Source organism: Symphodus melops (genome assembly GCF_947650265.1).
Source record: "Symphodus melops genome assembly, chromosome: 18".
Lineage (NCBI taxonomy): Eukaryota > Metazoa > Chordata > Actinopteri > Labriformes > Labridae > Symphodus > Symphodus melops.
The window spans coordinates 3,295,476-3,322,703 of NC_136708.1; the positions used below are offsets into that span (position 1 = coordinate 3,295,476).

The following is a 27,228-nucleotide window of genomic DNA, read 5'->3' on the forward strand; positions in this document are numbered from 1 at the left end:
CAGGCCACTACAGCTAAAGGCAACCAGGCTTACGCCACTTTGAACTTCTTCATACCTAATCTCCAATAGACTCCATAAACAAGCCATGGATTCTTAAATGCTGAATATTGTCTATGTAGATATTTTCATTTCTGTAAAATGTTAACCAGGAATGACAGATGCAGTTGGTTTAGCAGAACTGAAACTATGCATTTTACCTTGGGCTTTTATGAAACCTAAATGAAGGGATTTGGGAATTTGAATTCAGTGTCTTACAAATATATTTATTTCTATTATAAGCTGTTCCAAATTGTGTTTTAAAAAAACCCCATTATTATTATTATTTCATAATCAAACCTGAGATTAAAATGTCCAAAACTCCCAATGCAGTTTTGTAGAAAAATCTCTGTCAGCGTTAGACTTTCTGTCTCCCTTCACATCTTTTCACATCTCAAGACCAACCGAAGAAATCTCAGTATGGAAAAACAACAAATTCCAAAAATACAAAGACATCTCAGCAGATCTAATGCTCACATCAGCTAAAAGTTTGAATTAGTAAACTCTACAAATATGGGTCCTTTTACATACACATTTTGTTGTCCATTGGGTTATTTTAGGACAGTCAATTCTGACACTGCCGTCAGACAACAGTGCTAATGTCGTCAGCTGTGTCCGGTATCTTGGGCTTGCTGGGGAGAGACTTGAGGTACTCCAGGTGACGTCGAGCATCCTCCTGGTTCTGACGGACGTAATATACCACGTATGAAATGACCATAGCAAACCAACCAAACATGGTCACCAGCATAGCGTAATCTGTCGTCCTTTTGGCCAGGCTACAGAGGTCAGTGTCTACGGCCAAGAAAGGTCGTCCCTCCTGGTCACGAAGCTCAGAGCTCCTGCACAGGACCCGGGCAGCAGCCTCATGGTTGTGCGCCATTCCACCAATGGCCTGCTGGAGAGCACAGTCACAATGCCAGGGGTTATCATCCACGATGACGCGTGCTTTGAGCCGAGCAAAGGCATCCTTGTGTACGCTAGTGATGCGGTTGTGGGAGAGGTCCAGCACCTGTAAAGTTGCCTCTATGCCACTGAAGGCACCTTCCCCTAAAGTCTCCACTGCGTTGTAAGAAAGGTTGAGCTCCCTCAAAAGCCTGAGTCCATGGAAAGCTTGATCCGGCACGGCGCCTATCTGGTTGTGGTCCAGCCTCAGCAGGACAGTGTCGAACGGGAGGCTGGGGGGGATCTCTTTGAGACGGGACTGACTGCAGGAAACATTGAGGCCGTGGAGGTGGGGGTCGCGGTGGCACATGCAGCCCTTTGGACACATGCTGGCCGAGGGGAAGCACAGGGCCATGAGGACAAGGCTCTGAAGGAGCAAGCACATGGGGATAGAGCGCGACAGCCACAAGTCCAGCAGAGTCATACTGACTGGTCGTCAGCAGCATCCCGCCTGGGGCCACAACACCCCCGCTGGTCCCTTACACACATCGCATGGTAGCGACTTGTCCTCACTTTCAGCCCACTTGAGATACTGGAACGTGAGCCGATGTTACCATTCTGCCTTAAACCCTGAAACAGAAGAAAACACAAAGACAGTGAGAAAATTGTTCTAGCATTATCGACGTCCATCTACGAGAAGCTGTGGCATAGTGTTAGAGTCTATGCCAATTGGAAGGTTGGCGTTTTAGCCCAGCTCTTGCAGTCCATATAGTGGAAAGACTTTGAACCCCAAATAGCTCCCCAATAGTGTGAATGGGTACAAAGGAGATTGCTATGTACTGATTGGCATCCTGTTCCATCAGTGTGAATGTGGTGTGAACGGGTGACTGTGAAACAAAGTGTAAAGTGCTTTGTGGGGTCAGAAGACTAAAAGGGTGCCGTATAAGTACAGTCCGTCCATCTGTCCATCCATCCAAGCACTGAGCCAGTTATTCCCCTCACACTATTCCAGCTCTTCTGAGATTTAAAAGTCCCTCCAGTAAGTCTGGGATCTACCGTTGAATATCCTACCTCCTGGGAATTCCCATGCCCTTTCCTTTGGAGGAAGACAAGTGACATCCTTTAAAGATGGCAAAACCATCTCAGAGGACTATTTCTTTCAGTGACGGAGCAGCTGACTCTGAGGTCAGTGTCACTTATCCAGCCTGCTCGTCTGTGAAAGAGTTTCTTCACCTCTCAACAAATGGCCAAGTTGATCAACCATTTGCAAAATGTGTCCTGGCCACATTTTACGACGGCAATTACATTAAGGATTTTTAGCTTTTTAGAGTCTACAGCTAAAACTGACTTTATACCAGGTCCCGCTATTAAAGAAACTCAAAAAGTGAAATAGCTAAATGGCTCTGCATGAAGCAATTACAAGTTGCCTTAAAGCTTTCCCCAGAGTTTAATTGGCCGCACAAGTTGGGTTTGTAGTTGCAAAATAAGTGTCATTCAGCAGTTTTACTTCATGACTGCACTTGCAGAAACCTACAAATTCATTTGATTAAAAATGTACGTTGTGCACAGGCATCAGGTGGACAGCTCTTACATTCTATCAGGTATGGGGCACAGATGTCGTAGCGGTTAGCGCCACATGTACAGAAGTATAGTACTCCTAGCGGACAAGAATGCTTTGGAGAAAATAGACAAGAACAACATCAAGGTGAGACGACATTACAAGTTGTGTTGTTTTTTATGAAACAGCCGTGCCCAGTGCTGTATGTCTCTGATGTTCGCTGTAAGAACAAGTCGATATCACGTCTTTTATTCCTGTTATTGAAGGCTGCAGAGTTACAGATTATGGGGCATTCACCAGTCTGAGCATTTACTGTAAGAGTCAGTACATTCACAGGTTGACTAAATGGAGAATATAACGGACAAGTGTAACGAGCCACTAAAGGGTTATAATGTTTGGTAATGAAAAAGTAACATGTTACTGCCATAATGAAACAAACAGCTTTTTAAAGGCAGTAGTCTTGTGAAGTAACAGATTACTTTTAAACCAACACTGGTCGAGGTAGATGCTTGAATCTGTTCAAAGAGAGAAAGTACTTAAACAAAGGGCATTAACACCAAATGGAGAATAACATGAACACGTCTGTCACATTCATCTCTGTCAGATGTGATGTGTGTGCTTGATGTGAAGCTTCCTCTCTGCTGCCTGCCTCCATGTTTAGTCTTGTATGTGCTTTCAATGTGGCCTCATTAATTATTCTTTTCCCTCGTCTCCCCTGCACTGTCTTTATTGCATGAACTGCGTCGATGTCTTCGCTCCATCTGTGCGCGACATGTGCGTCTGGCTTCCTTTTGCTTAGGTCTGCTGGAATGTCAAATGTGATGTCATTTGTTGTGTTTTAATTTTTAACTGATGCATTTTAGGTTGCCTACTGACAACTGGCTGGGGAATATTAGCCGCAAAGGCTAAAGCTGCTCCTTTTATGGTAGTTAATTAAAGGGGACGAAACAATAAACATCATATCATATCATATCATATAAATCATCTTAAATTAAGTTAAGTGAGGAAAACAGATGCAAATGCACTAAAAGTAGAAACGAACATGTTCATTCAACTGATTATTCAGCATTTTTTGTGCATGTTTTTAATCAAACACATCAAGATTTAATTTTGAGCAACATGTTCATATTCACAGCGTTAAAACAAGTGAATGTATTGGCCTTGTGCTACAACTCACACAAACTTTGCACATTCAGGACTCAGTTTGCATTTTCAATAAGTGATATCAGATTTGATGCTTAAAATAAAGTGGTCAGGTTATCAACGTTAGAGAGACGTCTGGATTACAGACATCTCTTTAATAAAGATGGAAACACCCATTTTATAGGTTCGACAATTAACCTTTATTCTCCATTATTCATTTACTGAACATTAACTAACAATCTGTTTTTGTTTACAACTTTACAGCGGTCACATGTAATACCACTTTAAACCAAAAGGGGGCCTCGTTTGCATATCTGAAAACAGGAAGACGTGTTACTGAGATTAATTATTATTACTCGATAATTGTTACGTGTTAACTGTAGAATTTGTAACCCTAGTTTGAACTTCTAACAATAAATAAGCCCTCATGAACCTCTAATATCTGAAAACACATTTCACGAATAACAAACTAAACTTTTCAGAAGTGAAAGAAGTCAAGTGAACTCAAGTGCACTGCATGCTAAGTGAAGTGAGTTCAGCATAACAAAGTTAAAGGACACCCTCCAGAAATGACAAAAGAACGGAGCCATGAATTTATTTTTTGAAGAGTTGGTTCATTGAACGAGCTGCTGAATCAAGACGAGTTGGAAATGAGGGCCGACTCTCGTAATCCGTTTTACAGAAGAAGCTTCACATTCACGTTTTATCTTTATTACTCAGAGGCAGAAACTTGAGTTTTCAGAGACCTTGAAGACCAATGAAAAGAAACCGCATTGCTTCAGCCACACAGCTGCTCTCTTTCTCTAGAACACATTCTCGAGGTGGTCGAACGCTCATTCAGCCATCGTCCATTTCTCTGAGCTGACACCGGCCAGTTCAATAACATCTTATACAACACGAGCAAATGGAAAAACAAGGGATCTTGTGTTTATCCAGCTGCTGCTCTGTACCACCTGAGGAAAAACCTGTTGTAGTATTAAAACAGGCTTTGTGATTCATATTAAACCTGCCTTGTATTTACACAAAGGCCTGATCCTCTGACATAAGGCTGCATTGTGTCTGTTTATTACAACTAACTCGTAAAGCTCCTCGAAGCCATTGTCTGTTTATTCTGAGAGATGCAGCATAATGGTACGAACAAAACATGAACATGGACCCTCAAAACATCGAGTGATTGATATAAAAGTGTATAACATTAAACCAAACGAGTCACACACAATGAATTCTACTCTTTAACAGGTTATTGAAAAGCCATCGTGTACTCTTTCAAGGACTGTCCATTGACTGACTTACATTTGGAAAATATGCATAAAATGCTCGGTCATAATGCATCCGTCTGGTCTGAAAATCAAGGCACCTCAGAAGTCATCATCAGGTCAACGTAAGACGAACAAAATTACAGGGAGATGCATTCCGTATTTATTGAGACTTTCAGTCTGGAGCAGAGTGATGGACTGACAAAACATTCCCCCTCCCCAGAGCCACACAAGCCGGCACGACCAAAAAAAAAAAAAAAGAGGGCGAAGAGCTGTCAGAGTGAATTTGAAGCCATTAGCTTGAGGGGCCTTTCAGACGATAAGAATATGTCATTGTGTGACGTCTTGTTCCTGCTCACAGCCAGCACATGAACCTTTAACATCTACATTAAAACCACTTTTTTTATCTGAGTATTTGATATGCTAACATATTGCAGAATGCGGTACATTGAAATCTGGTTTGATTAAATAGTTCTGCTGTGAAAAAACATCTAAATAGTGAATGCACTTTCTCACAGCCATCCATGTTTGATATCGTTCTTCTCTGTGCAGGAGGAGCTAAAACTATTAAACACCTTAATGAGACTGTTTGACACGCCCTTCATCACCATGAACGCACGCACTGTATTTTGTCTTCACTCATTCACACGCTGCAGTGAGATCTACACCATCGATGAAAGCATCTGTTACTGTGCCATCTGATTTAAAGAAAACCACAAAGACCAGCTGTTTTAAAGAAGTCACTCTGTCTTTAATTAAAACTACAATGTTATGATTGAGGTTTTTCTCCTCTCAGTTTCTGAGAGTCACCCATAGTCTGTAAATATCAATGGACGAAGCCTGAGTGATGTCATCAATCTGCTCCTGCAGGACACTCTGAAGGCTCATCGGCAGCAGCCGCCATGTTGGAAATCCTGTCTCAGCCTCACTTTCAGTCAACCTAAGGACAGACTGAGAGCTGGAGCTGAGGCGGGTTAGCCTTAGCCTCTTTATGAAACATCTTATATGAATGGGTGTGCATGTGACTTCCTGGGTGTGCGTCTGGAGTCACCCTCTAGTGGACATTCGACTATCCGCATGATTTTGCACTTCCGCATCATCTCCATTTTTGGTGTCTCCATTGGTTTAGTGGTTCCCGGAGAAGTTTAACATAAAGTATACTTTAAAATATTATTGCATAAAATTTACCACATCATCGTTCATTGATGCACAAATCACATATAAAGCCATGTCAATTTGCTGCTATGTGTACTCAATGGGCGCTTGCGTTTGACGACGTACACAATGAACTCACTCTGGTATGCAAGGACGGACACGGTCCTTTGGGGGGCGACAAGACTTGATCTGCCTTGAGGACGCTTAGTAGTTTTAATTCAGCATCTAAACCCAGAACAGCCAGAGTGGAAAAAGTACTCTCTCTTTGTTTAACAGCACACATGCTGACAAAAAACACTTTCAAAGAACATTTCAAATTTATTTTATTATCAATTATGCAACTGAAAAAGCCAGACGACAGCAAATGATTCAGGAACTTCTTCAAAGTACACCATCGAGGCCTTAGATAAAAACCAATGCCATTTACCTCCTTCGCTGATTCCAACTCACACAGCCATTCCTGAGCACTGACCACATTTCATCATTCAATACCTGTGGTAACTGCATTAACAACCCTGCATTAAAATCATCATAGAAATATTAGCAGCTGAATAGCTCAGCATGACGCTCATATAATCCGTCTGAAAGCTTTCCCTACAGTTTTACCGGAGCACACGTGGGGTTTCCTCATCACAAAATAAGTGACATCCAACAGTTTCACTTCATGAGTCAGCCTGCAGAAACAGTCAGTCTGTACTGCAGTGCTATTACCTTTATTTAACAATGTACTGTGTGCACAGGCACCAGAGGACAGCTTTAAAAATGCATCAGGTACCATTTACTCCTACTTAAATACACTTATTATATTTATAATTTACAGAAATCATAAGCTTTGTTCACGCTTGATGTTCGCGCGTATCTTATAAAAAAAAAAAAACTCCTGAAGTTTTGAGGTGTGAACGCAGACAGCTGAAAACGACTTCATCCAAAGTTTCCCGTGCCAGCCCGAGTATTTTTAGATTCTGCACGAGCTGATGTGAGGATGCAGCAGGACGTAATCAGCAGGTGGGGAGGGGGTCATTTATTCCCTGCAATCAGTGCACGACCACAGAGTGTATATGCACACGACTGTGGTGATCCCGTGCATGTAATTAACACAGCTGCTTTATCTTTTCTGTTCTCCTCCTCTCTTTTGTTAACGGGGGGATTTTGTCAAACATGGCCTCGATGTAAAGTCAAATATCCTCATTTTGGCTCTGTTGCTTCGGTCTGCTACTTCGACTTTGTTCTCTTTACATCACGTCTTCCCTCAGGATACCCTTCCTGTCCCCGCTCCCCTCCGACAGGGATAGACTCCCGAGGAGAGGTGCAACTACCAGGATCGGGAAGATGTCAAGGGCAGTCCTCCTGAAATTATGTACCGGAGACATTTTCAGGAGTGCAGATGTGGTTTATACGCTCAAGAACAAGAAAAATCCAGAGGCCTTAGGAGTCACATCGATAGTGGTCGCCCTGCTGGATATCCTGTCTCAGCCTAACTTTCACTCAACCTCAACAACAGACTGAGAGCTGGAGCTCATAAACGTCAAATGGATGACTTATTCAGCCCTTCATACAGTTTGTGCCGATCCAGACGTGAGCTGAACCAGACTGTAAACGTTCTGGTAAGTTCTCAGCCGGGTCTCGACACTTTGCGAGGATTTTGCACTTTGTTTTCCAACAGCGGAGGTTGATGCGTGTGACATACACTGCAAAGTCCACGTCTCGCCCGTTGGTTGGTTAGCTGTGTCACATAGAAGTTTCTCGTCCCCTCTTGCATGTGTGAGTCCTATACTGCATCTTCACTCTGACAAGCACTACTCGAGATGAGAGGAAATTCAATTAAAAAAAAATGACATTCAACTGTTAAAACATGTATCCTCCAAAAAAAGCATCAAGGAAATCAGAGCAGGAACATTTTTCTTTGCACTTCAGATTAAAGCGAAGCTGTTCAGACCAAAGAGGAAAGTATGATTTCTTTTTATCCACTTAGAATAATTTTAACTACATTCATAAATGCAAAAGAAAAGCTCCCTCTTCTCGTTTTGCTTTTCATCATACAGTACCTTGCACAAATTGTGAAAGTCTGACCTTTTGCTTGCCATTTGGATTTCCTTCTAAAAATGCTAAATAGATTTCTTCCTCCTCTCATTTCCTCCCTCGCGCTCTCCTGTACAGGAAGGATCCAGGCGGGGGAAATCTTCAAAAATCTCAGCCAAGTGTGAAGAGGTATGACCTCTCTGTTCCCTCGGCTCTCTCACTCTGCATTCGCTATTAAACATTAAAGAGAGCTGGGCTGTGCCTCCTGAAAAAAAAAGGAGCCTTTTCTTAATTTGAGAGCGAGAGCCGTCTGTTCTTTTCTCTTCCTCCCTGAGAGACACAAATCTTCATAACCCTCTGAACTCCCAGCCTCCCTGCGTCTCAAAACTGAACCGTGTTTCAGCATCTGAAATCCTCCATCCAACATGTATTAAACCTTTCATAGAATACAGGAGGATACAGTGGATTCCTTACACACAGGGATTTGTATAATACTCTCAGGTCTTTTGGAGGTATGGAGGATGAAAATGGCGTTCCTACACAGAATATCAAGCAGTGTTTGCAGCTCAGATCTCGCCAATGTCAGGTCACAGGTTCTCTAACGACGCCTTCTCAAGAGTTCAATTTTTCTCTTTCAGCGTTTCAAGGATTCTCTGGCTTGGCTTATAAAACCTGACATTTGTTATTCATTGACAATGTTTCAGTCAATTAAGGCGCCTAATGGCTCAAGACTGGCATAAAAGGAATTAAATGTCCCAATCCCAGAGGCAGAAGCATTACACTTAAAAAGCAACTGAAGGAGGGCGGTCATCTTTATCTACCATTAAAAATGTCAATGTTGTCTATCGATGCTGGAAAGATCCTGACGTATGGCAACAAATACTCGGTACATTTACAGGAACAGTTAAGTGGAGCTATGGCTACGGATCGTTCGGGACATTTAGCTGGACTGTCGCTGAAAGCTGGGATCGAGGAAGAGACGATGCATCGTCTTGAATGTTTGATCTTCTACGTCACATGACAAACATTCAACGAACAAGTGAGCGAGCAGCAAACTGGCTGCGTGTCAAACGATGAAAAACATGGACAACGTTAGAGCTCTGTGCATTTCAGAAGCGCGCGAGGCTTCACTCTTGGGACAAAGGAGATGCACGCAATCTGTTAAGAATTCTTCAAGTTATAGATAACTTTGTATTCATGCTTTTATTTTGAAGAATTCGCTCTTATTTTGAAGGACGTCTATGCAGTTCCTTCCTTTTTCCCTATGTTTGATTATTGTATGTTTACAGTAGTACAGTGCACTACAGTTCTTCAGACAACAGTCAAAATCTCATCTGATGTCTGGAGTGCTCTCTGACCGGAGCTCTGCAGAGGTCATGCAGAGGTCATATTCCTCAACACAATCCCTCAGAGATATTTGGAGCATGCACCGATCCACTTTTTTTTCCAGTTTCTATCAGATACCAAATTCTTTCTTATCAAAACTAATAAGTGACGTTGTTGTTGTTTTTCTTGCCTGTAAGCTGCACACAGCTGTAGTAAACCCGTCCTTGCACTGTGATGGCTTCACACACAAACAGGAAGCAGCAACACATGAAGAATTTGTCATATGGACGGAGCCGTTCAATCTCATCTGACCGTCGTCATGGAGACTATATGTGGACACAGTTGTGGTAAAGGAACTGTGGAGCGTTGGCCAGTTTATGGCAAACTAAAGTGTCAACCTGCAGAAGAGTAACTTGCTCGTCTCCGCTGTGGTTTTGATCCATCAGCGGCGTGCAGCCTCACCCCACTGGGTCTAAATACTAGTTCTTCTGTACACCTCTGCTGTATTACAGCTTGTTAGCTTTAATCATATCAAGTAAAAAACCTTAGCCTCCTTAATGACAAATGTGTTTCTCCATCCTGTATGGAGTTTGTTAATCACCACCTTGAAGCACACATCGTAACTCGCACGAGACTATGACGAAGTGTGACTATGTCCGATCATCTGCAGGTTCGAGTCTGCATGGATTTGTACGTTTTCTCACTGTGGTAATATCAGATGGGTACAATCTTTCAAAGAAGAGGTTTTTTTTTACCTGTATCTAATCTGCAATCAGAATATTTTTGAGCTCGCAATCAGAGGATCATCCGTCTGCTGGTGAGAAACGCTCGCCGTCCCTCTATGCTCAAATGTTGTTGTTTTGGGGGGGGAGGGGGTGTTACACAGGATGAATAAAGGGGCAAGACTAGCAGGTCAGACATACTGTAACCTGCTCCACCTCTTCTTACAGGTTCAATAATTCAAGGTCAGATCAACTCATCTGTGACTGCACGGGAGGGACGGATGGACTTCATTGATCCCAAGCTGGGAAATTGTGGCATGACAGCAGCAGGACATCAAACACACAGTATTCGTAATGAAACGATATAACATGGAATACAAAATGTAGACAACATAAGAGCAAGAATAAGAAAAATATATACACCAGGATTTAGCTGAAAAAGTCCAACTAATCAAAAAAGTGAGAAATGAACGTGAAAAACAACGGAAGAGCATAATTTCTAAAAAATCTGTTCATTTCTAAGAACGCTTTAGCTGAAAGATCGCAGAACAGAACAATGCTGCTGTGAGATATTAAGAGATATGTGTGAACATCCAGGTATGTGAGTTTGTAGCAGTAAATTCATGGTCATGATGCATATGGTCACATATACGTTCGGTATCAGGACGGCTCATAAATGAACGTAAATTTGTAGTTTCAGTTAGATGGTAAAAGCTTCACCTTCAAACGTCGGCTGTGTTATATTCTCACACGCTCCGACACTCGAGGAACACATCACTCCCGTCTTTCATGAAACTCCACCGCCTCTTCAATCCCTACATATCCACTTCAATCTCCTCATCATCACCTTTTAAGTCTTCCATAACCTGTCTCTCTTATCCGAGCTCCTCCAGTCGCTCCCTCAGATCTGCGGACACAAACCTATTCTCTTCCTCAGGTCGGTTTCAGACGTTCGTCTACTACGGTTAAGTCGCGGCTCGTTTTCAGCAGGTGCGGGGATTAAAGTAGCAGAGTGAACTCCCATGATTCCCCGCCAGCCTTGACGCCATCTTTTAGTTAATGTTTTGATTGAGTGCCCCCTACAGGTGGAAACTACATACTGTGGGTTTAATGAAGACAAATGAGACATTTGGCAGTTTCAGTTTTTAAACAAGTTAAAATTAAGAATCAAAGTCATAAATTGAGTCAATCGATCTGATACACAGCTCGACAGATAGTTAACAGTTTTCCTCCAATAAAGAAGCTGACGTTTCTTTGTCCAGTCTTTAATAAAGGAAGCACTGTAAAACTAAACAGACATCAACACATAAGTTATTTGTCTCAAAATATGCTAAACAACCGAAAAGTCAGCTAGCTTGATGCTAACATCTATGAGAATTTGAATAAGAACGCTAGCGGTTAGCATTGCGAATGTGTCAATTGTTGTTATCTCACATTGTAACCTTATTAAACATAATTAAAAGAAACATGAAATGACGCTCACAGGCGAATGTTTCGGCCGTATGGCCAGAAGAAAATATGGAGACAGTGTTGGCTTCTCTTGACTTTGACTTTTTTATTTATTGTCCCCGAGGGGAAATTCTTTTCCACAGAGTGTTGTTGTTGCTCTTGTTGCATAACTTCTGTGAACTAAGTTACCTACGGCAACCCCAAAGGTACAAAATATATCAACACTTATGACCAGATTTCTGTCAAACTGACACTAAAAACAAGAACGTCACACCGTCTGTGTTTCTTCCTAATAAATACATTTAAAATTAATTCTTAGCTTTAGTTTTCTTTCTATTAATTTAGAGTTCCAGCATTTAAAGTTATAACTGGTATGATGTCATTTCCTGTCATGTTTGTAAATGTTACTGTACATTGAGAAAATTGCACAAGCTTGATTTGAAGAAAATCGTGATAAAAATCAAAATCGCAATTTCTGCCAGAAAAATCGCAATTCAATCTTTTCCTAAAATCGTTCAGCCTTACTCTGAAAAGTCTTTAAATCATTTCTTCTCTCCTCACATGCGTCTCTCATGAACCTTTGGAGGGGAGGGGGATTAAGATGCAAAGAGAGATGTGATTCTCTGTGATGTGATCTTCTGGTTAGTGACAAACGTACTCTACCTCTCTCCCACCACACTGCAGAGGAACCAAGTCACAAAGTGGCTGGAGAACATGGTGAAGCGGTTACAAGCCAACGTCTCTCAGGAGACATTTACTCTAACACCTTTCTATGGTGATCGTGTCTCTGCTGAGTTGTACTAAAACAAAATAATAAATTAAATCACTGCAGCTTGATAATCAGCCACACATCGAGAGAGAAGATAACAGGTTATAAAATGAAATCACTTAAATTACCAGGAGAGATTCTGCTGCATCATTTTGTCTCCATTAAGTTGTAAGATTGACAAAGGAAGGAGCTGATAAATCTGTCCAATCAGGAAAGCAGCAGGAGGTGATCAGAAATCAGAAAACACAATCTCTCTAAAAATTAGATACTGAAATCTTATTTTAATATTTTGCTTAAAGGTTTCTTGTTAACTAGGAAAACAGATGGTTGTCATAAAGCAGTGGTTCTCAACTTGTGGGTGGGGACCCAAAAGTGGGTCGTGGAGCAATTTTCAGTGGGTCTTGAATTTGTGCCATGCAACAAAAAAAAGTGTGAAAAAGTCTGAGGTGTTTTTTTAAATGTTTGTTTTTCTTCTCTGAGGTTTTGTACCATCTGAGGTTTAATCTGGATTTGTTCATTTATGAGGCTCTTACTGGGATGATGCCTCCTTACATTTCCTCTATGTTAGTCTGGTCCTCTGAAGTACGTGACACTCGGTCTAATGAATGGCTTTACTTCTTCAAGTTCAATCGGAGCTTGGGAGATCTGCTTTTGGCTTCTTTGCATCATCCGCTTGGAATTCACGACAAAGCACTTCAAGGCACTCGTGGCCATTTTAGATCCTTAATTATTAACTTCTAATATTTCTCATCTGCTCAACATCAGGGAGGGCGATCTATGCCCTGAACTTGATGAAAACATTAATTAAAATTCACCTGTAGTAAGGGTATTTTATCAGATATTTGGCCCATCTGGGAATAAATTCCTTACCAATAGATTTCTTCACAAACGTGTTCATAAAGGTGTCTTATAACACATAAAAAAACATTTAATTCCAACTCCCATAGGAAAATCCGTGAGAGCGGCTCAAAGTCGGGAACCTGGAATAGCACTTTATTGGTACTATATACTTATTGGTGAAAATTTGAAAATGTTAACCTTTGCTTTTGGTAGCTTGTGAGGGGTCAAACTAGGGGTTCTTTAGGATTCTGAATCCATTGCAAACATTTGTTTTCCAAAAAATCCACTCCTTGGTGGAGAAATGGCCACGCCCACTTTTACATGTAAATTTACAATAGCTCTATATGTTGATTTTAATATCTCGAATACTAGTTAAAAAATATACTGCACCACATTGCTAAATGTATTAGGGGTCCAGGTCTGAGCTTTCTTCACACTCTACTGTTCTTAAAGTGGGGATTGGGACCCCCTGGGGGCTTATGAGACACTGAGAGGGGGGTCACGAGATGCTTTACATCACCAAATACAAAAGTTGAATGATCTAAAATTTCATATCTTACCCATCATGGTGGAAAAATACCCCATTCAAATATTAGTTGAATTTTAACTAATGGTTCAAAAATGAGACGAGATCCTGTGGTCCCCGAACCGGACCCCCCTCATCTCTGCTTTTTGCGGATGATGTGGTCTTGTTGGCTCCATCGAACCCGGACCTTCAGTGCGCACTGGGGCGGTTTGTTAACGAGTGTGAGGCGGCTGAGATGAGGATCAGCACCTCTAAATCTGAGGCCATGGTTCTCAACCGGAAAAAGGTTATTTGCCCCCTTCGGGTCGGTGGGGAGTCCTTGCCCCAGGTGGAGGAGTTTAAGTATCTCGGGGTCTTGTTCACGAGTGGGGGGAAGATGGAGCGCGAGATCGACAGATGGATCGGTGCGGCGTCTGCAGTCATGTGGTCGCTGTATCGGTCCATCGTGGTAAAGAAGGAGCTAAGCCGAAAGGCGAAGCTCTCGATTTACCGGTGGATCTTCGTTCCTACCCTCACCTATGGTCATGAGCTCTGGGTCAGGACCGAAAGAACGAGATCTCGGATACAAGCGGCTGAAATGGGCTTCCTCCGTAGGGTGGCTGGGCGCACCCTTAGAGATAGGGTGAGGAGCTCGGTCACCAGGAAGGAGCTTGGAGTAGAGCCGTTACTCCTCCACATCGAGAGGAGTCAGTTGAGGTGGTTCGGGCATCTGGTCCGGATGCCCCCTGGACGCCTCCCTAGGGAGGTGTTCCGGGCATGTCCCTCCGGGAGGAGACCTCGGGGTAGACCCAGGACACGCTGGAGAGACTATGTCTCTCGGCTGGCTTGGGAACGCCTGGGGGTCCCACCGGAAGAGCTGGAAGAGGTGTCTGGGGTGAAGGAAGTCTGGGTGTCTCTGCTTAGACTGCTGCCCCGCGACCCGGCCCGGATAAGCGGTAGAAAATGGATGGATGGATGGATGGTTCAAAAATGGTTAGCAGTGGAGACTTTGACCCCTGGAGACTTTGCTTTGCAGCTTCACCCTCTATCTGTTGGAGGTACAGTTTTGGATTAGATTAACTCAGCCATCGCCTTCCATAAGAACCTGTATCAAACCAGACACACTGACACCAGGTATAGAGTAATCAACAGATTGGAGCAGATGTGGTACGTTTATCACCAAGTGCAAAGCACCTGGTGTATTTATGCAACAACCTCTAATGTTGAAAAATTAAGCCGATGTGAAAGTGTCAAATCTTGCAGTACGTCGCGTGTCCACTAGAGGCTGGCTGCAGCGGCACAGGAAGTCACATACACACCCATTCAAAAAGCCTGTTTATACAGCAGACATGAACATGTTTACAGCCTGCTTCAAAAGCTCATGCCTCCATCCACACACATTGTACGGGGGGGTGAATGTTTTGATGACAGTTTTGATTGGATGAAGGATAAGAGTTATTCACAATAAGGTGTGTAGCTGACCTGATTGATAGGCAGGCGTGGTGTAGCTGGTGTCAAAATTTTCAAAAGCTGCCTCAGCTCCAGCTCTTAGCCTGTTGTTAGCTTGACTCAAAGTTAGGTTAACTCAAAGTTAGGTTAACTCAAAGTTAGGTTAACTCAAAGTTAGGTTAACTCAAAGTTAGGTTAACTCAAAGTTAGGTTAACTCAAAGTTAGGTTGAGACAGGATTTTGAGCATAGAAACGATCGGCTTCCAAAGCCCCCTGCAGTAACAGATAGGTGATGTGACGTCACGCAGCCTTCTGCCATTCATATTTACAGCCTATAGTAACAACACAAGCAGAGACACAGGACCACGGTGATCCAGAGCTAAATGTGCAGGTCCACTCACACTATTAGATTACTGCTTAGAAACTCGGAGACGAGCAGACAGTTTGTAAAAATAGTATGTTGTTGTGTTTTGATACGTGTCTCTAAGGGAACCTTATAAATATGCTGTTTTCTATATAATAGATGCTTCTTTGTTGTGCTTATTAAGATCTTATCTAAACAGATATCTGATTCGAAAAGTGCAAACTCAAATTATAAAAGTCACCTTGTATGGTTTTGGTCAGGCTCAGCCCATAAACAAAGTTGAAAGGACAGGCTGGGCTCAGAGAAAACCTGCATTGGCTCAGGTCAGTGGGGCATAGTGTAAGCTAAATGACAAAGGTACAGCGTGCAAGAACTGTATCAATGGTGATGTAGAGCAGAGGTTACCATACATTTCAGCTTTGGACCCCCACAATAACTGAGCTAAAGACCGGGGAACCCCACTGTCTCTATTTCAACAGAGTAATGTAAGAAATGCTGTATAATAATATCATGTATAAACAATAGGACTGTGTGGACATTCAGAATTTCCTTAACAGACACTCAGATTATGTAGGTGTCAAATGTCCTAGGGAGCAGCAGACACCTGCATTGTTCCACTTATGTGAAGCATAAATTACTTTGCCACTGCTAACCATTTTTGAACCATTAGTTAAAATTCAACTAATATTTGAATGGGGTATTTTTCCACCATGATGGGTAAGATATGAAATTTTAGATCATTCAACTTTTGTATTTGGTGATGTAAAGCATCTCGTGACCCCCCTCTCAGTGTCTCATAAGCCCCCAGGGGGTCCCAATCCCCACTTTAAGAACAGTAGAGTGTGAAGAAAGCTCAGACCTGGACCCCTAATACATTTAGCAATGTGGTGCAGTATATTTTTTAACTAGTATTCGAGATATTAAAATCAACATATAGAGCTATTGTAAATTTACATGTAAAAGTGGGCGTGGCCATTTCTCCACCAAGGAGTGGATTTTTTGGAAAACAAATGTTTGCAATGGATTCAGAATCCTAAAGAACCCCTAGTTTGACCCCTCACAAGCTACCAAAAGCAAAGGTTAACATTTTCAAATTTTCACCAATAAGTATATAGTACCAATAAAGTGCTATTCCAGGTTCCCGACTTTGAGCCGCTCTCACGGATTTTCCTATGGGAGTTGGAATTAAATGTTTTTTTATGTGTTATAAGACACCTTTATGAACGCGTTTGTGAAGAAATCTATTGGTAAGGAATTTATTCCCAGATTTTTGCAATATACCCTTACTACTGTTCAGGAGCCAGGAAACTATTTCAAATCGATGGAACAGAGTAGCAACTTGTATACTGAGTGACAGGGTTTCAACCTCGTCACAGTCACTTAAGAAGAAGTTAAGAAAGTCATTTGCTCCCTAAGAAACAAGCAGAGATGCTTCCCACCAGGACACAGTGTTCATTAAAAAGCATTCAGTGACACTAACTCCCACTATTGCTCATTTAGTAAATCTTTCTATTGGACACAGACTCTTTCCTAATCATTGGAAACGTACAATTGTGACTCCCATTCTCAAATCTGGAGACCGCCATGAAGTCAGCAATTATAGACCAGGAAGCGTAGTGCCAGACATCTCTAAAGGTTGCAGAGAAAGTGGTCATAAAACAACTAACAGACCACATCAACAGCTGCAACCCTGGTCGAAATCCTGTCCAGTTCAGCTGTAGAAAGAATTACTCTACAGAAACGGCCATCGAACACCTCGAGCAAATGAGTTCACGTCTTGACAAAGGCAGAGTTGTCAAACTTACGGAAAGCCTTTGATACAGCCAATTACAACGTTTTGATGTCTAAACTCGCCACCTTCAACTTTCCGTCCAACACACTTGGATATCATCTATCAAATAGAATGCAGGGTGTGAAAATCAAAGGTGTGCGCTCCAGCTACCTGAAGTGCACAATGGGCACAAGGATCTGCGTTAGGCCCACTACTTCTTAGTCTCTACATCAACGACCTTCCACAGTATTGTCATGGAGTAGCGGTACAACTATATACAGATGACACTGTTTTATACACTCACAGTCATTTACTCTTTATCCTTTTTCGTCTCACTCAAGGCTGACAAGGTGTGTGTGTCTCTGCAAGGGGCATTTTATGTATTTATTGCTATTTGTAACTTGCTGATTGATTTTCCCTTTTTATATATGTTGTTTTGTTACCTGCTACGGGACAAGGGACTGCAGATGTAAATTAGCCTAAGGCTAACTCTGGTGCAATGCATCAAATGGTTACAATTATGTTTTAATGGCACATGGTCCCTTACAAATAAAGTTATACATTTAAATTTAAAAACAATCTGATTGGTTGTAAACGTATCAGAAGTCCTGATTTCTAAAGAGTTGGTTTCAGATCCTGGGGATAGACCAAAGGTCACAGATCCACTTTACCATTTTTCTAACTAACGTGTGAATGAAAAAAGTCCATCCTCTCCGTCTTTTACTTGCTCCACTTTTCATTAAATGCCTTCTCAAACAGGTTGTTTGGAGATTTTACCTTCATGACATCACAAAGGGCAGTAGCCCCTCCCCCAGGTGGGTGACACTCCCACAGCTAGGTGTTTGTTCTGCCCTCTCACCGTAAACAATAGGACATGGAGCGAGAAAGCCTGAGTCCAACTGAGCCCTTTTAGAGAGGGGGCGTGGTCAGACACAGCTCATTTACATATTTAAAGCTACAGACACAGAAACAGCCTGTTTTGAGCAGGGCTGAATCAGGATTTACAACAACACAATTCACACACGCTTTGGGAAGCTCTCAGACTTACTGGTTCAAAAGGAGGAGAAGATGTGACTTTTAAAACCTTTAAAGGTTTTCCTTATACCGATTAATGCACTGATAACTATAATTCTGACATATCGTTGACTGTTACTAATTTTCTAAATGACAATTTTCATGGCCAAAAGAACAAGAGGTTTAAAGAGAAGCTCTAACTCGACTTTATGCCCTGGCCAGGGTTTTTAATATTTATGTTTCTTGATTTTAAGGAGCTAAACAGAGTCTTTTTTAATGTTATGTTTATCTGGCAAACTGTACAACTGATCCCTATTAAATAAAGTGCTATGTCAAGGAGGAATAAAGACAAAACCTTTAAAGTTTAACATCTAATCATAGAGGAGGTAAACAAGCCTTTGAATTTCACAGAACATTAAAACATTTAGCTCTGTGAATTCCTTTGAAAGAAATTAATACACAATACATCTCCATCCTTGACACGAGAGCGTTTTTAAACCATATACATAATGTAAACTGAAATCACCTTCATAGAAAATGTAATTTAAAAACCATAAAAAGACGTCTAAAAAAACTCCCTGAACATTGTCTCGTGCTATTTTGAAAAGCCGGCATGACACGGTAAACATTTAGACACATTTATAGAACGTAATCTACATCAATGCAGCTGGAAAATGGAGCTATTTATAGAGAGTGATGGGGTGCTCTCCCTGCAAACACTTAATCAATTCTGCACAAACTGTGTCAGAAGGTGGGAGCCATGCATGCTGGAATAGTTTGTTTATTCATCTTTCTTGTCATTTTCTTCCAGTTCTTCCTCCACATGTTGAAAATCACACGAATTTCAGTGTCGATCAACTCTCAGAAAAGACATGGCATCCATAGAATAGGCTTGTTATTTCCAGAGCAAACAGCAAGAGCAGATAATCAATAGCCTCGTGAAAACACTTGTTGGTTGCAGTGCTCCAACACCTGCCAATAATCAATCCAACAATTCTACTGCCCATTACACAAACTGCATGCTCCAACAACACTGGACACCAGAGGTTCATGGGGAAGAGGAGGTAGCTGATGAGCTGAACATTCATTGAGATTCTGCAAAACCAATGCATTACCATCAAATGAGCAGACTTGTATAGTTTGTCTGTATGCAAATGAGACAAAACTCCATAACTGTTGCAGGGTTTTCCTCGTCTGTGAGGAGTCTGCCTTAAAATCCCCCGAAACAGAATCAACACAAACACCTTCTGACCGGGATGCACCTGAGCCCTGCAGGGACTCCAGCTGTTCCCCCATGTTTGGAAACCCCCACCGTCTAAACAGAGCTATTTAAATGCCGCATGCATTTGATGCATTCACAGCGCTGTGCGCTCATATGACAGACATGCCTGTGCAAACACAGCCCGTTGTCTTTATGACCTGCGCAAACAGCAGCAGATAACACAACAAAGGGCTCCACAAACACACATAATGTTATCAGCGTTTCCAGTCCAATAAAACACAACTGTGGCCCCGATACGCCTCGGAATCATACAACGTCATGCAAAACTCCATTTAAAAATATTTACATTTATACGTATTTATGAAAGTGGCAACCTATTATTAGTCGTGTTGCAAAATTAGACTCAGATAATTAATCTATATGAATAGCTTTATGTATCGGCATACATTAAACACAATAAGCAGCGACAATGGTTGTAGTAATTTCACTTTAATCAACAGTTCGCACTTGTCGCTACCGCCTTTTACTGTAAAGATTGTTAAGAAACTGCACGCACAGGGGGAAAAAAGTGGACATTTGGAATTTAAAAAAGGGTTGATTATTGGATATTTATATACCGATTTTATCTCTGGCTCCAAACCCTCAAAATACGTAATTTGTTGCATTGTATATGTCGTGTGGTTTCTGTAATAACCAAAGAGACATTAAATAGACGTAGTTTTAACAGGCGACTGGCAGGATGGAGCCAGTGAAAACATCACGCATCAGCCTACCTGCTCATCAAAGCTTTGTTGTCTAACTGCAATAATCCATAACACAAAATGAAAAAGTCCACATAATGAATCCTGCAATCTCCCAATGCCTTATAACGTATTTTTGAAAAAACACAGGATATCCTACCTGCATGCAACACTTGACAAAGGCAGCGACCGCATCAGACAGACTGCACAGACACAGCAGAGACAGGCTGAGGAGCAACAGGCGACACCAGCGTCTCACCTGCACACACAGTCATCAGCTGCTCAATGAAACGTTCACATCACATGAAGCCGTTCACACCGGCTGAGAGGACAGCCTTCCTGCACGTGGAGCCGCTCACTGTTGCACGAGGCGCAGTGTGAATTCGCATCTTTACCTTTCAGTATAAAACATTGCAAAGGAGTGAATGGGGAGAAAGGGAGGGGCTGTTGATGTGAAGGCACGAGGTAGCAAAGACGACACCACTTCCGGAAATCGACTTTGAGTATAAAACATTCCCTAAACATTGAATGATGCATTTATTTTTTATTCCCAGAGAGATAAATGCGGTGGAGATTGTCATTGTTTTTACAACTATAATGGAGCCATCAATGACACAAAAGTAGTTTAATAAAATTAAAACACTTTACAAAATAAGACAACAGATGCATGCAAGGTCTTTTGGGGAAAAAAAGAATACGTTTCAATAAGAGACATTCAAGGACAATTGTTTTAAAACCTTAATTTATTTTTATTTGTATTTTTCATTGAAAATTCTTGTATTTAATTTCGCCCTCATTCTTATTACTATTTGTTTTTTTCGTGTTTTTTTTTTTTTTTAAAAAGGATTAAGGGAAATGTCCACTCGCCTTCTCACCTTGCAGATCTGAGTTTTGTATGTCCCAAAAAAGTTGCGAGTTTGGATCCTATAAAACCCACAGTTTCTCTACACGTGTTTGCCATTACCTAAAGGAGGGAGTATGTTTTCTGACTTAGTTGTGTTCAAAAGCCCGAGGTTGTGATCTTAGACTGTACAAAACATGGATCTAGGCTCTGTGATTTACTTATTGATTTGTGGAGAGGCGTTAGGAAGGCTTGAGTGGTGGTTGCCAGATCGGAAATGCTTTCTCAATAATTTTGGATGAGACTGGAAACAGGCAAAGAGCTGGTGCTGTGGAGGGCCTTAAAGCTCCTGCGGCTACAACTCGCCCACCTGTCGTTCATATCAGCCACTACTAAATATGTAAACTATAAACTCTTAGCCTTAACATTATCAAAATGGATGTGCTATAAAAACAATTAATCCCTGTACATTTTTTCCAACAAATGAAACAAGCTGTTTGGATTTTATTTTTGTACCAGACTCTACCCATGTTTATTTCTGCTGTTATAATAACATGGGCTTTTTGCATGTGGTGTGTATGAGACTTGCAGAGATTTTGGAAGCAGCCTCAAGTGGATGCTTGGGGAACTGCAGTTGTTGTTTTTTTTGCACTAATTTATTGGCTTCATTTATCAACACCAGAGTTTTGCTGCTTGGTGTGTTACTTTCCTCTTATTTTCCCTTGGACAGACTCACCTGCATGACGAGGGTTCATGAGGTTTAAATACGGAGGCTGCATGGTTGAGAGTGGGCATGACAGTTTCAAATTGTTGTTCGGACTTTAATATGCTTCATATGAAAGTCGGAAACTTTCTTTTCATTTTCACAGACATAACCTCGAGGTTAATAACATCCACAGGGGCCTTAAGTGGACTGCTGCCTTCATGATAGTCCGCTTGTGATGTCGATTATTGTAGATCGTTTAACTGCCCACACTTCATCACAGACATGAATTTACATTTTCTCAATTTGTGGATAAAAAAAAAACCCAACAGAAGTAATCACACATTTGTACCACACTTGCTTTTATCAACAAGTTGCTTGAATGAAATGTGAGAAAAGTGATGTCTCATCTCTTTGTTGATCCTGTCCAGATTGTATATGAATCATCATTATAGTTTAAGATTTGCCAAATTAGATGCATTGCCTCTGTGAGTGGCAGGTGTGTCTTGCTGGAGCCTTTTGGAGAAGTTTTCTTTACATGTTTTTGTTAGTATTTCCTGTGTCTGTCATTTTTAAAACAGTACAAATAAGGCTTTTACTGAAACTGTCTGCATGCAGACACCTTCAAAACAATGACACAAAGATCTAACTGTCCACTCTCTTAATCGCAGTCGGCCTCTCTTTTTCTACTCTTGCATATTCAACCATAAATGATCAATGCAAAGCATGTCACTGCCTATTTCAGGCCTATTTTAAGCACACATCAGTTAGAGTTGAGACTGAGGAGACATATTAGCTCCCTTAGTGTTTCATGTTCATTGATTTATTTGTGACGGCTGTGCATGGGAGTCAGGGTTGTGGTTGCCCCCCCATAGACAGCTATAATGACAACAGCAGTTATTTTAAGTGTCGGGATCACTTGGTTCACCCACAGCTCAGAACATATGTGAAGGCAAGCCCCAGTCTGTAACACCACAAACGTTAACGTTTATGAATTAGCATTCGACAAACCCTTTGTTACTCCTCCCTCTCATCCAAATGTGCTCACTTATGAAGAACAGAAGAAGCTTCTGGCAATGCCAACTCTAAAGCATCAACATGAAATGGTTGTCCAAAAGAAAATCATGTGATCACGTGATGGCAAAATATTCGTCAAGGAACGATGGCCAACGTTTCACATTGTCAGAGAGCTGTTAGCGTGCTAACTTAAGAAGCGACTGTGCATTAGGATCAAATAACGAGGTGGTCCTCTTTTTAGAAAAGTCTTCAGTGGTTTCCTGGTTTATCAAATCCTCTAAGGAGCGCCTGCACATCGGTTTGTGGTGAGTCTCAGTTAAACCGTATATGATAAGTTACACAGAGGCTTCACTCAGCAGTACAGTATAAACCTGAAAATAAAAAATGTTTTCTTGTAATTTACCATCTAAATTTACTGAAATAACAACACGATGATGCAACTTTATAAAAAAAGGTAAAAAGTCAAGATGACCTCAAGAGGAGAAGAAAACTACGTTTGTTTGTTAATTTGTGTTGCACTATCGGAAGTCAAGAAATCTTAATACTGATTGGTACTTGCGACATAGCAGCAAGCAGATTTTTTGCTGAGGGTAAAGTGTTTGATATAGCATGGACTGCTAGCTGCACATGCATGCAGATGTTTGTACAGAGATAAATCAATCGTCAGATTAGCACCTATGGGAGCCGGGATGTCATCACAGCTGACTGAGCTCCACCTGTTCTTGCTCTCCACACGGATTCTTTTCCCACATACACCGAAGCCTGCTGACACACGATAGGTCGACGCCACAAACGGAGACCAGACCTCTTCTAATACCAGATACTTCCTTTTTCTTTATATATAGAAATGTTGGTGCTAAAGTGACGGCCAATTGAAATCTTCAAACATGGGAATGTAAAATAAAAGAATAAATCACGAAAAAAAATAGAAATGTTGGTGCTTATATTTGGTGTCAGGCTCATCAGAAAAACACATAAACAGCTGCTCAAGTCGGAACAACAACTCAGAAACTGAGAAAAGGATCGACTTAAAGTTAGAATTGATATCACCTGGGGATAAAATATGTTTTGTAAATGTATTGTATTAATTCTCGTATCTCACATCAACTTTTTGCTCAAATATGAATTTTAACAGTTATATTTTGCTGTGAAAAACGACTTCCACCCGAGCAGCACTTAAAAGCAGCATTTATCACAGTGGTTGATTATCAAGTTAGGTAGAAGATTGCTTCAATGAATTAGTTGCAGTCCACCCATTACTGGTGATAAATAATAATAATAATATAAGATAGCTAACCTTTCTGTCTGATGAATAGTTGAAGGAACACGACGCCCTTACAGAAAATGGCCTGACTTTATTTCATAGCAGTCTAACACAGTGTTTCCTGTTGAATACCTGCAGTAGCTTGATAAAGCTGTGCAGCTCACCATGTAGCGATCAGCCTGAATGAATGAATGGTAAGTCATCATTGGGTAAACAGATCAACATAGGTCTGTCTACTTCTGTTTTTATTTTAGTTCTATTGTTGCATGTGTCGTTTTAAACATACCAGGACATGTTTGCAACATCTATAGGCGTGTATGTGTGCAGCCTGGATCCTGTTGCTGCATGTGATGCCATAAAAGTAATGAGAGGTGTTTGTTCGTGAAATCGTCCTGGTGTTTCCACGGGTCACGCCGACTCAAAGGGAGCCAGGTCACGGTGCTCCACATTCCTCCCAATCCAGGCCAGGGCCATCCAGCCAATCATTCTTCACCTTTAGTCTTGGGACAGACAAGCACATACATTTATTCAGCAATCAGCCGAGTGTCTCTCACCTCTGGTTTAATTATTAAAGTCATACAGTACAGTTTGATTACTGACATTTTTAGCCTTAAGCAGCAGCAGAGGTTTTCCATCTGCCTCCATCTGGCCCTTCGTCTGTTTGTACATCTGTTCAACCAGCTCATCTCAAAAACTGCAATGGCTTCTCCCCTCATGCATGATGCCTGATATCTTTCTGGAGGATGTGGATGTGTCTGTACTTTCCCTCAGTCAAACACACTGCCTGTGGAAATTACCAGCTTAGAATAGGTTCAGTGAAAGCCTCTGAGTGTCGATCATTCTGTGTCAATCTTGGCAACCCCTGTGGACAAAGGGGTGTGTCGAACCACTTTGCTGATCTTGGCCTGTACTTGTGTAAATTGTGTCTTCAGATGAAAAATGCTTCCTTTTAACAGTGAAACATATAACTCACAGTGGAACTTCTGGTATGATTCAGAGTGACACATAACTATTCAGAGTTGTCATGAAACTTCGATACTGTACTTGTAAAAATCAAACAATATTGAATCCTGTTTCTATAGCAAAAATTGGCTCTGAGGGCTGACATACTTAAGGCACCACAGTTGCTTAAAATGTGCAAAGTTTGCAATGACTCTCTAAAGGACCCTTCATCTGACAGCGCCCAGTCTCAGGCTGCGAAGCATTGAGCATTTGTCAGTGAAAGTCACCGAAAGACACCGAAAGACAACGACTATCTTTAATTTTCTAAACTCAAGCTTATATCTATGTGAACTTTGAAAAAAGAAAAAATGTTTACATTTACTGTATTTTTGGTGTTCTATTATTTATGATGTTATGTTAATGATTCCTAATTACTCTGGAATCACCAGGTCACAGCTTAAAAAAAACCCAGAGAACTGGACCCTATTGCAGATTAAATTAAAACACATCTAATGAACAAAAAAAGGCAAACAAAACTTCTTACAAAAAGTGTCCAAGCAAAAGTCACCAAAACCCAACAAAAAATCCAGAAGGAGAGAAACGAGGTAAACCACGAGAGCACCGGGAGATACCTGACCTTTTTTTTAACCTCTTTATTTAATTAATGTAAACTTGCTCATAGCAGTTCTTTTTTTTACTTTTTGTTATTTATGCTGTTTATATTCCCTGATTTACTGTTTTTTGGAGCTGCTGTAACACCCAAATTTCCCCCATTGGGGGATCAATGAAGGTTAACCTTCTCCTTCAACTGACAAACTACAACACACTGACACAGAGGAGAAGAAACACAGAGGCTGAATAAACACAGAGGTGATCAACACAGGTGAGAATCGTTACACAGGTGCAGACAATCAGACAGGAGGGAAACACACAGAGAACTCACCACACAATACTCACTAGAGCACAGAGAACAATCTGAAACACTAAAGACCAAACGTGGAAACATTAACACACAAGAGAAACAAGAAACACCCGGGCATAATTCAACTAAAACAAGAAATCAAAATTCTGAAAACCAAATCATGCCACACACTGGTTTGGATTTTATTTAGGCCGAGTGTTGTGCATCATAAGAGACCTGGCTGATGTGACTGACAGGCGGGAGCATTGAAGCTGTTAGCATAGATCAATTTAAAATCCATTAAATTGATCACGTGTGTGTATGTTAGTGTAAATGCTTTGTTAAAATCTTAAACTGAAGACGGTGTAAGTTTAAGGTGAAGAAGTGAGTGCAGCTTCTGAGGATGTGTGTGCAGATTCAATAACAACAGTGAGTGGCTCTTTTCAGCAGGAGAGTCTGAAGAGGAGAGATGGCTGTACAAAGGGGAGACAGTTATTAGAGCAGAGCGCAGTGACACGGACTCTGGGTGAGCGTGTGCTGCACTCGTCAAGCACTCAGAGCCGTCTTCACGATTCTCAAGACAGATAAAAACGTCTGTAACTTTTTTAACTCCATGCATCAGAAAAGTAGAGGCTTCGGCATGGGGAAAAAATGTCAAAGACAATTCATTTAAAAGATTCACAAAAAGTGGGTTGTCACCACAGCATTGGCAAAACTTTTTTGCCCAATTTAAGAAAAAATTAACTTGCAGGATGATCAATCAGTCAATCAATCAAATTTTATTTGTATAGCACCTTCCAGTACCAAATGGTGCACAAGGTGCAAAAACAAGAGCAAAAGCAATACTTCTATTGACGTGTCTCACCCGAGATCCGAGCTCCTTCAGGTGAACTCGGAGGCGTTCTCAGGCCAGATTGAAAATATAATCCCTCCAATGAGCTCTGTGTCTTCCCCAAAGTCTCCTATCATTTGGGCATACACAAATGATAGGTGTCCTGGAGGCATCCTAATCAGGTGCTCAAACCACCTCAACGGGCTCAATATGTGAAGGGGAAGTGGCTCTTCTCCTCCTGGTGTCTGAGCTCGTCCCTCTCTCTCTCTAAGGCTGAGATCAGCCTCTGGAGTCGAGCTTTTCAGCCCTTTGTGTCTTATCTTGCCCTTTCGGTTACTTCCCCAAACTCATGACAACAGCTGAGGGTTGGAGCTGAGTTCGACTCCCTTTTCCCCTCCACATACAATAACCCTCGCTCCCAAACAAGACCCTGAGATACTTGAACTCCTTTACTTGTGGCAAAGACTCGCGGCCGAACCAGAGGGAGCTCTCTTTTGTGGTCGAAGCC

General features: G+C 41.5%; 1 protein-coding gene and 1 long non-coding RNA gene across 5 annotated transcripts; both read right to left on the minus strand.

The window, feature by feature from the left end:
- Positions 1 to 247: 247 nt before the first annotated feature.
- On the minus strand, positions 248 to 20,699 carry lrrc3b (leucine rich repeat containing 3B). 4 transcript variants are annotated; one of them, XM_079368553.1, is made up of 3 exons: positions 20,616 to 20,699; positions 20,381 to 20,479; positions 248 to 1,548 (listed from the first exon to the last, which is right to left on the minus strand). In XM_079368553.1, the coding sequence occupies exon 3, from the start codon at positions 1,400 to 1,402 to the stop codon at positions 620 to 622; it is 783 nt and encodes a 260-aa protein (XP_079224679.1). In that variant the 5' UTR covers positions 1,403 to 1,548; positions 20,381 to 20,479; positions 20,616 to 20,699; the 3' UTR covers positions 248 to 619. The 4 variants fall into 4 exon arrangements, with proteins under 4 accessions (XP_079224679.1, XP_079224681.1, XP_079224680.1 ...); XM_079368555.1 differs by lacking the exon at positions 20,381 to 20,479 and having other exon boundaries at positions 20,616 to 20,691; XM_079368554.1 differs by lacking the exons at positions 20,381 to 20,479; positions 20,616 to 20,699 and adding an exon at positions 20,480 to 20,531.
- A 3,125-nt stretch (positions 20,700 to 23,824) lies between these two features.
- Positions 23,825 to 26,871, minus strand: LOC306839618. Its single transcript, XR_013781221.1, has 4 exons — positions 26,754 to 26,871; positions 25,931 to 25,962; positions 24,646 to 24,829; positions 23,825 to 24,538 (listed from the first exon to the last, which is right to left on the minus strand). It is a non-coding gene; the product is annotated as an uncharacterized lncRNA (long non-coding RNA).
- Positions 26,872 to 27,228: the final 357 nt, after the last annotated feature.